The sequence below is a fragment of the Podarcis liolepis genome, assembly GCF_965112155.1.
Source record: "Podarcis liolepis genome assembly, chromosome: 6".
NCBI lineage: Eukaryota > Metazoa > Chordata > Lepidosauria > Squamata > Lacertidae > Podarcis > Podarcis liolepis.
Genome location: NC_139559.1, coordinates 39573217 through 39585498, shown reverse-complemented (window position 1 = coordinate 39585498; position 12282 = coordinate 39573217). Strand labels below are relative to the sequence as shown.

Below are 12282 nucleotides of genomic sequence, written 5' to 3'. Positions count from 1 at the left end.
GAAACCAGCATAAAAGAAAAGAAAAAATAAAGACCCTAAAGGAAAATCCTATTTTTTAAAAGGCAGGATTAAAACATTCCACCCATTCAAGGCCAAAGATAATTAAAAGGGAAAAGCCTGCTTTAAAATGATTTTATATAATGTTGGTGCCAGAACATTCCACAAACAGGGAGTTACCACTGAAAAGGTCCATTCTCACATTGCCACCCTCCAGATCTTCCAGGTGACGAAAGCCAGGTCCAGAGTGCTTTACAGGGAGAGGTGGTCTTTGAGGTATTGGGGTCCTGAACTGCATAAGACTTTATATAGCACTTTGAATTGGGCTTGGAAACTTAACTGGTAACCAGTGTAGTCAGGCCAGGATTGGTGTTATGTGCTCAAGCCATCTTGCCCTATTGAGCAATCTGACCACTGAATTCTGCACCAACTATGATTTCTGAATCACCTTCCATTGCAGTCCTATGTGCAGTGATCTAACGTAGACAACAGAAGATAGGCTGTCCCTTCCTAAATAAGAGTATAGTTGGGCCTGGGCCGCCATCTGAAGCTGATGGAGGGGAGGGCACTCTGCACCACCAGGGCCACAACAGTGATGGATCCAGAAGTACTCCCAAACTACTACCTGCTTGTTTGGAGGGAATGTAATGCCATCAAGAGGAGGCTTCCCCCCATCCATCCAGTCTAGGGAACCACCCACAAACTCCATCTTATCTGGATTGAGCTTTGCTAAGCATGGGCATGAGACTGCTCAGCCAGAAATCAGCTTTTTATCAGAAAGCAGTGATAAGTTAATTGCTGAAAAAGCAGTTGCCTCTACAACAGCTGCCACAAAGAACTTGCAGGGACTTTTCAAGTACCAGTGCTGTGTGAATATAAAATGGAAGAATGGTATAAAGAGGTGTGGGATATAGCTATTAATGATAAATTAACACGTGCTATTAAAGTAAGGTGGGGAATATACAGGAGAAATGGTTCTGATGAGATATGGAAGGTATTTGTAGAATTTGTACTGTTAAAAAGGAAAGGGGTCAGACTATCACATTTTTATTTTTATTTGTTTATTATTATTACTTTGTTAAAATTAGAAATAAATAAAATTAAATTTAAAAAACAGTTGCATCTACAACAGCTGCCACAAAGAACTTGCAGGGACTTTTCAAGTACCGGTGCTGTGTGCTGGTGGTGAGTTTAAATTATGGGAAGTATCCAACAAAATAGTTCCATTAGCCCAAGCATTTCTGTTTGCACGGTGTAGTGGAACATCCTCTCCTTTTCCTCTCCCTGTATGCTCCCTAAATATGCTCCATAAAGGAAGAACCCTAAACTACCGTATTTTTCGCTCTATAACACGCACCCGACCATAACACGCACATAATTTTTAGAGGAGGAAAATCCGTAGGCATTCCACCCGCAGGCATTCCCTCCATAACACGCACAGACATTTCCCCTTACTTTTTAGGAGGAAAAAAGTGAGTGTTATGGTGCAAAAAATACGGTACTTTAGGAGGTGTGCAGGGAGAGAGAAAGGGGAAGTTAGGTAGCAGAAGGACTTCTGGTTCCGCAATATGAGTGACTTCATTGGATACTGCCCGTTGACTTAGAGATATTTCTGTTACTGCTGTATGTTTAGTCACATCCTTCCAATGATTCAGCATTGCAAGCTGAAGAAGAACTTTTACAACTGTTGAGGGGAAAGAGTACAGTGGTGCCCCGCAAGACGAATGCCTCGCAAGACAGAAAACTCGCTAGACGAAAGGGTTTTCCGTTTTTTGAGCTGCTTCGCAAGACGAATTTCCCTATGGGCTTGCTTCGCAAGACGAAAAACGAAAACGTCTTGCAAGCTTGTTTCCTTTTTCTTAACACCGTTAATACAGTTGCGACTTGACTTCGAGGAGCAACTCATAGAACGCGGTGTGGTAGCCTTTTTTGAGGTTTTTGAAGACTTTGGTGATTTTTGAAGCTTTTCCAAAACTTCTTTTAAACTTTTAAAACTTTTTGGGGGGGTTTTGGATTTTGGGTTGGGGTGTTTGGAATTCAAGGACTTGGTGTTGGGGAGGGGTTTGCAAGAATCTGGAAGCTTGTGTGTTTTTTTCTGCATTTTTATGATTTTCTGTGACCATTGGGCCACGCTGCGGTATTTAAAAAAAAATTCTGGATTTGAATTTCTGTGTGGTGGGTGGCTGGGGGAACAGTTGAGGAGGGGTTTGCAAGAATCTGGAAGCTTGTGTGGTTTTTTCTGCATTTTTATGATTTTCTGTGACCATTGGGCCACTCTGCTGTTTTTTAAAAAAAATTCTGGATTTGAATTTCTGTGTGGTGGGTGGCTGGGGGAACAGTTGAGGAGGGGGATCTTCAGCAAGAAGCAAAGAGTGGAAGAGGAACCTTCTTTGAGTTGTCCCCCAGAGTCTTAGAAAATGTACTGTACACTTTGTTGATTTTAAAAAACTCACGGAACGAATTAATTTCGTCTTGCGAGGCACCACTGTATATGTAATTATGCATACTCAAGCACAGCCCGCTAGTGAAATCATCATGTGATTTATATCCTTAAAGAATACTCCTTCAAAAGCTGTGAGAACAAAGTTCTGATATGCCTAATTTGGTGTATTGAAATTTGGCCAAGATGCCTAATGCTTGGATACTGTGTGAGAGAGAGCATGTAGAGTAGGGAAGAAGTGGCACTGAGACAGTGTTCTAGTTGGATACAAATGTTTGGCCAATATGAGTAACCTTGGCAATGGCCTCTTGTGCGTCTGCAAAGCTGACAGCACTTGTAAACAGTTGGTGGTTAGGAGTGGCTATTTCCACTGTGATAATAGGATGCTGCACTAGATGTCTCACTGAGCTGATCCAGCAAGACGATTTTTAGATTCTTACAGCTTTTGCCAAATGCTGATCCCTGGCCTTTGGCATGCCCTAGTATGCTCTGGAGGGTCTCCTATCCCTACAGACCTGATTTTGAGGGCATGCAGGGGGCTGGAGGTGACAGGAAAATAGAGTTAATTTTGATGTGCACATGGAAGCCTGTTGTGTAGGCAGAGCAGCACTGTTGGATAAATAAGGTTTGTGGTGAGCCCTGTGATGCTTGGCTGGTAATGCTGCAATCATATATGTTAGTGTAATGCTCTTGTCTCCACGTTTCTCCCAGCTGCAATAACAAAATTACTTATTAAAAAGCTCAGTGGCTTTTCTGTAAATATTGTGAGCACAGGAAACACGATTTTGCTAACTCTTGTTTTCTTTTCTTCTCCTCCCCCTCCCAGCTTTTTTAAAGTTCAATTTGCAAGCATCTTAAATGTGGGTTAAGTGTGGCATTGTGCCAACAGCTGGTTCCTGGGCACGCTGGTGGTTTGTCATTCTTGTCTCACCACAAGCTGACATGGCATTTTGCTGTCTGAGGCAAAGATCTGGCTAGCTTCCTACATTATTCCATGCCCAAAAGCTCACTGGACTAGCAGCTGATATTCAACAGGTTCCATCACAGCGCCCAGGGAAGTTGGTAGCTTTAGAGGGGCAGAGGCATACATAGGCAGTTCTTTCCTCCAACACTTTTAAGGCTGTAAGCCCATTCCATCCCCAGGGCTGAAAGTGCGCACAGAATGGTCACCTGTATACAACGCAGCAGCAATTTTATTTATTTATCAAAAGTATTTATAATCCACCCTTCACCTAAAGGCCTCTTCAAAATCAAAAACTTCAAAATCAGACTTCACCATAAATCCAAAAAATCATAAAACAACCCAGTACAAAATCCTAAACAAAGACTGAAAAGCAGCACCACCAACCAAAATACACAAATCCCTTGCACACTTTCCCCCTCCACAAGGACATAGGCGAAGAGCTGTATTGCCATCAAAATGAAAGCAATGTGGTGGTGAGACACACCTCAGAAGAGAGGGTAAAGCAGAGAACGCCCCACCATGGGCCCCTGCACCACAGTGCTTATTAGGCATGGGAACTGCCAGCAAGGTTTCCCTGGCAGATCTGGAAACTATGGTAGGTCGGTATGGCAGCAGAATAACATGCGCACAAATGTAATGCTTGCTAAAGTGCATGTCCTGGGCTGGCTGCCATTCTGCCTGCTCACTCAAACAGAGGACTTTCCCAGCACTACTGCCTATGACATATTGGGAGGTGACCAGATGAGAAAACCGGCTAATCCTGCCCAACTCAGAAACAAGCAAGTTTCATTGCCAGTTCAGGAGACTGGAAAAAGCTAAATAAATGTAGGTATTGAGGGTGGGAACTAATAAAAACCACAGGAAGCAGCTACCTTACTTTGCCTAATAGTAAGGTCAGCTTTGCCTGATCTGTTTGGTTTTTTTATTCTTACAGCTATTGCAGGCTAAAATAGAGAATTAGATTGGCTGAGAGTCTTGGGATCAATGACTCTATGCTAGTTCATTTCCCCTTTCAGTCTCAGGTTTGGGAAGATGGATGGGTGAGATACTGGTTGTTAAAAGGTTTGTGCATTTGAGGTGTTTTATAAGTGTTTGATCATCCTTGCAATATACATCTAAAACAAAATACAGCATTCTGCATGAAAGCTGAATGAAACTGAACAAGGTAATGATGTGTGTTTCTGCCAGTTCTCAAGGTAAATCCATAGTAATATTTTTTGAATACAATACCAGCAATGCATTGATTTAAAAGCAATATTTTCTGCATATCATAGGTGATTGTGGCCCTCCACCAGTCATTCGCAATGGAGTCCCTCATAAGAATATTGAGGGCGCATCTTTCCCTCCAGGCTCAACGGTAATTTACAAGTGTCTGGGCAACTTTTTTAATGTCTATGGAAAAGTAGATGTTGTAACATGTCTTCCAGATTCAAAGTGGTCACACATAGAACAGTTTTGTGTGGGTAAGTGTTTATTTTTTAAATGTACCTATCCTTGACATATTGTTATGGGGGGGAAAGAGGGGGTTGTTTTTGGCTTTTTAAATGACTATTCGTTTTAGAATCAAGGGTGACATCTTGTTTAATTCATGTATTGATGGATTTTAAGCAAATGTTTTATATCCCATTGTTCTACAGGTTCTCAGGGTGTCTTACAATTGCATTGCTGCCGCCGTTTTCCCTGCCTCTGCCACCGACGGCTGCTGCTGTGGCAGACGCAGTAGTGGCTCCCACTTTGGCCGTGCCAGCCTCAGCCATGCCGCAGCCTGGCTGGCAGGAGATTTGCTTGGTCCACCACCAAGCTTGGTGAGCTGGGCTAGGCGCTTGGGCGTTTCCCAGTTGTGCACCTCTGCAATGTCACAGGTGCTCATTACATCCCGTGCAAGTGATGTCACAGGCGTGCCCCACGCTTGTGATGTCACAGGTGTGTGGCACAGCACTGAGCCCCTCCAATATTGGGCCCAAAGTGACTCCTCTTGTCACCCTCCCTCACTTTCAGGGAGGGAGGAAGTTAGGGTTATTTCCTGGACTTAAGTTAGTTGGATACAACCCCTTACTGTGTATGCCCTCCAAAATATTCTGCATGAGGTTTTGCTGGAGCAGATATGCCTAACATTATGAAACAATTACCGGTAAACGGAATGTGATATGCAGTCCTGGACTCTTTAAAAAGCAGTTAAGCAGTGTCCAAGCTGATCTCTGCAATCCGCCTTCCGGGAGGTTTGCTTTCCCCGATAATGATGGATGGAGGTTTCTTCAGAACATCTGAAGTTTGTTCTCTGACTTCCTCCTAATCAGAGAGTGGGGTTCGGCTGTCAGATTGAGACCTAACTGCCTTAAATAACTGCAGCTGAATATTATTATATTTTATGTAAAAAATAAATCAATAAAAATATATTTTTTTAAAAAAACTGGCAGGTAAAACCACATTTTCCTAAAATTCAGCTAAAACTCCTTGGAGTGACTCTCAGCTCCTCGTTGAAATGGCAGAGTGATACCAGCAGCCCACAAATGGCTCAGCAATCAGGAAGGTATTTATCTGGCAGCAAAATGCCGACAGTGCCAGTTCCCTGCATTTGTCACGTAATGCAGTATTGCAATCAAAAGGTTCAAAAATCAAAAGGAAAAGTCTCTTTCTCTGTCAAATCCTTCCCAGCATATTTCCCCATTCTTTTGTCTGCTTTTGTTGCCAGGCAGTTGCATGAGCCCACCAAGGTCCGCATTTGCTCAAGTAAAGAAAGGGCAAAGGAAGGATTACTATATTGCCAACACCACTGTGGCCTATATCTGCCGCCAAGGTTACGACACTATCCCTGAAATAACTCCTGTTATTACTTGTCGTGAGAATTACACTTGGACAGAAATCCCAGCTTTTTGTAAAGGTCAGTATCTTGTTGCAGTTAACTTCAAGATCACACAGTTGAAATCTTGTTTTCATCTGTAATATGTTTAGAAGAGTATGATACTGTACTGCCGTACCTCAGAATTTGAATAGAATACATTCCGGAAGTCCGTTCAACTTCTGAAACGTTCAACTTCCAAAGTGAAGCTTCTGATTGGCTGCAGAAAGCTCCTAGCCCTCAGAGCAGGAGAAAATAAGCTTGCTTCATCCTCTGTGTGGCATGACAGCCCTTTAGATATTTGAATACAGCTATCATATCTCCTCTCAGTCTCTCTTTTCCAGGCTAAACATACCCAACTCCCTGAACTATTCCTCATAAGGCGTGGTTTCCTGACCCTTGATAATCCTGGCTACCCTCCTCTGCAAACATTGCAGCTTGTCAATGTCTTCCTTAAATGTTGGTGCCCCGAACCCAGACACAGTACTCCAGGTGTGGTCAGACTGTTACTTCTGTTGATGTAGCCAAGAATACCATTAGCTTTTTTTGCTGCTGCATCACACTGCTGACTCGTGTTAAGCTTGTGGTATACTAGATCCTAGATTTTTTTCACATGTAATTTTCAATTAACCACAGTATACTATGTAACAAGGACCCATAATGTAACCTTGACTATGGTTACTTTCAGCAAGGTAGGATAACCTATAGTTGGTACAAGACACTGCAAACTGCAGGCCAGCTGTTGTGGTGGTGGAGTGTGTGAGCCTGTTTGCTTCAGGATATTCATGCACCGCTAAAGCATTGTTTACTGTCTTAATGTGATGTATGGATATAACCACAGACTTGAAATACATTTAATTTGCTTTTGATTTGGTTGGAACAACAACAGCCTTTTAACAATAGCAATTCCATGATCTGTCAAGCAATTGAGCATGCTTAAAGCCATTAATTTCAATGGACTTTTTATATCTAAAAGCCTCGTGTATTTTTTGTCACCCACCTCCAAACCCTGCACCAGCTTTCTTGTTAATTTCTTCTCACTTAAAGGGCAACTTTTCTAACACTGTAAGGGGCTGCTTCTTGAAAACATAGGCAGATCATAAGCTTTCTTAGTTACCCTTTGAACCTGGGGCAGAATATTTGATAAATCAAATTGTCAATGAATGCCATATCCATATAATCCTAATATGCTAATTCTCACCTTTCTGTAGGAAAATCATGTGGTGATCCAGGAAAACCAGAACATGGTGATGCTGTTATTCTAACTAATCTCCTGTATTTGGCAAAAGTAAATTTCACATGTGAAGATGGGTGCGTGTTGACTTGGCTCTGTTAGCAAGTCTTAATTAATACATAAAATTTAATGGGTGAATTCTGGAGAACAAATCTATAGTTTACCTTTTTTAAAAAAAAACCAACAACCAGTAACCTAAGAGTTGAGGCAATCATGCCAATAGTACTTTCTTAAAATAAACTTCAGAGAAGCTAAGCATAGCTCTCTCCCATAAATGTTATGGTAGTAAGTATGATACGTTCCTATTTATTCTGATAGGACGAAGTTTTTCCTCAGTAAACTGGAATAAGCAAACCAAATGTGGTGCATTGCAAAATAAACCAGCTCTGAACTTCCTTGTCAACTATTTCACAAAGGACCTCGCAGGAAGAATGCAATAAAATACATTCCACAAGTGTTGAATATGCTACATTCTTCAAGTGGAAAGTAATGCTCTTCTCTACCCACTTTTTTAAAAGTTGCTATTCTGAAGAATTTAAGCACCTAGAGTTTGAGATAGACCAAAGAGAAACTGTTTGTTAATCTAACAGAGTTAAGGGTTCTTGGCCTTCCTTATTCTTGTGTTGGGTTTATTTTGCAAATTTATTATCAGATGATTAATGCTAAATTGTATAAGATTTACTGTATGACAGCATCAGGTTTTGGGAGACCTTCAGCCAACTTTAATAGGTCTCGTAACTGTCCAGGAGTGGCAGAGCATTGCCTGATGATACAGAGGGTAGCAGAGGGAAGCAGGATATCAGAAGCACTTGCTCTGTGATAAGGAATTCTATGATGAACCATGCATGGGCCCATTTGCACTGTCCATCTAAAGCAGTGTAAGTCCAGGAAACCATGGTTTGTTAAGGATTCTGAGCATTATTAGGAGACCCCTTTCAAAGAGCTACAATTCTCAGAGTGGTTTAATAATCAATTCCTCTTCCTTAGGGAACTCTGGGAACTGTAGCTCACAATAACGTTTATAAACAAAGATGATAGAACCTTCATTTATGGGGAATAATAGGGAAAAAACATTTAAACTGCAATGCAGAGACAATAAAAACCTCTCTGTTAGGATGCACAGCTAACTTCTAATTTTGCTTGATATCGGTAAAGTGCATGCTTCAAAATTAAGAGTTATTAAAGGAACCGCTGAAGAATTATGTATAAAGGTGCGCCTTGTACTTTTCCTTTTATTTAGGTACACATTAAATGGATCACCTACTACTCAGTGTCAGTGGAAGAATGATCATGTTGAATGGAGCCAGAAGCCTCCAGAATGTCAACGTAAGATTCTCTTGTGACAGATACCAGATTAATTAGAACTGACCACCTTATATTGTGCCACCTAACAGCAACTAAAGTCTCCAAGGGGAGCCAAGGAAAAGCCATTATTCTTCATAGAAAAAAATGCCAATAGACTTTCATATCTGCAGTAAGAATATGAGGATGCCAGGAAGTATTGCAGAGGGAAACCCTTCTAGCTGGCATGCTCATCTTCTCTGGTACAGAGCTGTTGTTTATGTATATGGCATGCGTCTGTATATGCTTGATAACCACAGAGAGTTTTAATTGCATCACTCATGTCATAGGCCATAGAAACTGACAGCCCCCCGTTAAACTAGATTAAGGAGTAGCAAAAGCTTTAAAATGTAATGTTTTATAAGAGCGAGAACTAAATATGCCTGTATGTGCCTCTTATACAGGGCTAATTGAGAAACCCACAGAAGATGGTACAAACACAACAGGTTAGAAACAAATTATTTAATTGCAATAGCTTGTGTGGTCAACACAGATTTTTTTAATTAGGTTTTATTGGGATTATGTTGTTATTTTTGCTTTTTCTGCAGTTTGTTCTAAAAGCTGTTAATTCATTTGAGAGTTTTGATTATTACCATTTAAAGCAAAAGCTTTAAATCCATCTGCATGTGCCTCTTATACAGGGCAAGCTGTGCCACCATCAGGAGGCAGTGCTACAAAGAATACAGGTTGGAAAACTTTTTTTTCATTTCAATAGCTAGCATTGTAATCGCTTGTGGTACTAGTGGTTAATTCAGAGCTTTTATTAGGATTTCAGAATGTTCTTTTCTTTCTGTCTTGTCCTGCAATGTAATTATTTGAATACCTGTTAACTCCTTGGAGAACTTTGATTTTTACCGTGTCCGTAGTGTTGGCATCTGATCTGTCTGTCTGTCTACCTATCTATCAGATTTAGCATAGTGCGCCCTGCAAACCAGCTCAATATGTGGCTTGTTGCTCAGAAACAAAAAAGAAGCTGTAATGAGGGTTCAAGCATAGGCTAAGCCTTTATACAGAGGTGTACCTAGGGTCCCTTGCAGCATTGGCGTCCACCCCCAACAAAAACACTTTACAGCTATAGCCACATTAGAAACTACTACATTTTACACAACCCAAGTACTCAAAGCATCCAGAGTGAGGGGAGAAGGGTGAAAAAAATCTCATGCCTTTGTGCTGCAGTGTGAGAAGGATGGGAAGCTTCTTCTGCATTTGATCTTGCTGCAACAGCGGTGTCTACGTTTCTTAGAATTTCTGTGCGATGCTGGGCATGAGGCTGCTAGTTGTTAATAATCATGTGATATTGTTTGATTTATTCTGTTTTCGGTTTTTATTAACCTGTCTATTTAATGTCTATTGCGTGCAGCCCTGGGACCCTTGGGTGAATGGTGGAATATAAATTAAATAAAGTAGAAGGCTGAGTTTTACTTTTGGATTCCTCTTAAGAGCTTGATTATGCAACGAGGGCTTTTCTTTTCCTTTTTTAATTTTTTTAAAAGGAGTGGAAGAGTATTTACACAGCTAGCGAGATTACCTTTTCCCACCGTTGGTGATGAATGTAAAGGTATGTAGGGTGCAAGAGAGATTTCATTTGGGTGCTAATGCATTTGCCAGTGGGTGGCATATGGCTTCATGCATGGTGCTTTTTCTCCTCAGGGTTCAGCATTGCAAAATAATAGGGCTTTGGGTGATTTGACTATATTAGGAACCAAGTGGAAAGTAGTGCATGTGCATATTCTCAAGATCCCAGGTCTGCTGAATAAAGTGTGGAGCTACTCTTCCAGCCTAATGAAGGCCAAGTGTACACCACAACTTTGTCTTGGTGACTAACTCTCTGCTTAGTATACCTTCTGGAGCAAAATGAAGGCTTTGGAGTCAAGGTGCTAGGGAAATAATTTGAAATCCTAGTATTTTAGTTGCTTTTGTGACTTGTATATTATTAGGAGTATTTATTCATGTTTCCCATTTGCTACCCTCTTTGCTAAAATTCTTCCACACATCTTTGAATCTACTAGAGTGAAGTTCTTGAGATGAATTAACTAGACTACTGAACATAGATTAAGGTTTTGATGTGTAGTTCACTGGTGTATTCAATGTGTAGTGCTATGTATAATGATTGGGGAACTGCACCTGGTGTTTGGATGTAGTGTTAGAGAATATCCATGCTCAATGCCTCATAAGTTTTCAAAATCTGAGGTTTTGTCTACATGTTATTTGGTTCCAATGTGATTGGTTGGCTGCCCTTGCACTGTGTTCCAATGACAGAAGCAATAATGTGCATTGATTTTGGGGGTTCTTTTACATTGTTTCCTTTACATTGACATATCAGTGAAAGTGGTTTCAAATACAAGCTTTATACCTGTGATCGTATTGTTCAGAGGCTGTAGCTGCATACTAATTTCATTTCCAGCTTATCGTACTTTGTAGTAAGGCTGTGTTACCAAGCACTTTGATACACTTGTTTTCTGTGTTTGCATTTGTGTGTGTGTGTGTGTGTGTGTGTGTGTGTACTACACCAGAGAACGCAACTGGCACATCATTAAATATATTAACATGCTTTTGGAAGGACAATCTATTGAGGCACTACAGAGAGTGGTTTTAAAGAGAGATCAATGGTAATAGATGCTCCTTAGTCTGGAATGCGGATTAAATTGGGCTTCTCCATGTGCAGACACCAGATCCTTTGACAAACTCCTGCAATCCTTGTTCTCCCCAGTAACAATCTCTCTCTCTCTCTCTCTCTCTCTCTCTCTCTCTCTCTGTGTGTGTGTGTGTGTGTGCTTGTGTGTGTATATATTACTATATACATAAAAATGGAACACTGTCATCATGGTGTTGCTTACGCCAAAAGGAGGAGGAGAAGGTTAGACAAACCTCTCTCTGGAGTGCCCTCCCCAATTAAACCCGCCTGCAGTGAGGTTTACTGGAGAAGGGAGGCATGTCAGATACTGGTTTGCCAAATGGTTCTCTGAAGCGCCTCTTTTAAAAGGGGGTGGGGCTTAGAGTGAGGGACGGGCACACTATGAGGGTATAAGCAAGGGGGTTGGTCAGGTGTGGGGGAAGTGGGGTTGGCAAAGGGTTTGAGTGAGCAGAGGCGGCAACCAAGAGAGAGAGAGAGAGCGTGTATGTGTGTATATGTATATAAGATCTTGTATATAAGATCTATATTATATGTGTGTGTATTCTCTCTAAAGTGACACTGCCCATGTCTACTGCTTTGAATCAGTAAGTCAGGATCAGCTTATAGCAGATTTGGTCCTATAACGAATGATATCTCCTTAAGTAACATGTCCCTGCATTACCCATAGCCTTTGAAAAACATTTCTTTTTTATTTTATTTTATTTTAAGGACCACAACTTCGAACTCTACTTTATATTTGTAAGTTATCTTATTATGCATTTGTTTGACTCTAATCAGGCATTTCTTTAACTATGATTGAAATACTTTACAAATAGTACTGTAAGTTATTATG

The 12282-nt window shown here is 41.0% G+C and overlaps 1 protein-coding gene across 13 annotated transcripts in view; it reads left to right on the top strand.

Moving 5' to 3' along the window:
- LOC310709369 (membrane cofactor protein-like) overlaps positions 1–12282 on the top strand; it is a 55870-nt gene that overhangs the window by 3348 nt on the left and 40240 nt on the right. For 9 of the 13 annotated variants that reach the window (XM_083508912.1, XM_083508908.1, XM_083508914.1 and 6 more), the window contains exons 2-7: positions 4676–4864; positions 6094–6282; positions 7452–7551; positions 8715–8800; positions 9220–9261; positions 9457–9501. In XM_083508912.1, coding sequence (XP_083365038.1) covers positions 4676–4864; positions 6094–6282; positions 7452–7551; positions 8715–8800; positions 9220–9261; positions 9457–9501 — 651 coding nt within the window. The remainder of the gene's footprint in view (positions 1–4675; positions 4865–6093; positions 6283–7451; positions 7552–8714; positions 8801–9219; positions 9262–9456; positions 9502–12282) is intronic. The other 4 variants (XM_083508909.1, XM_083508918.1, XM_083508913.1 and 1 more) reach the window with 1 other exon arrangement.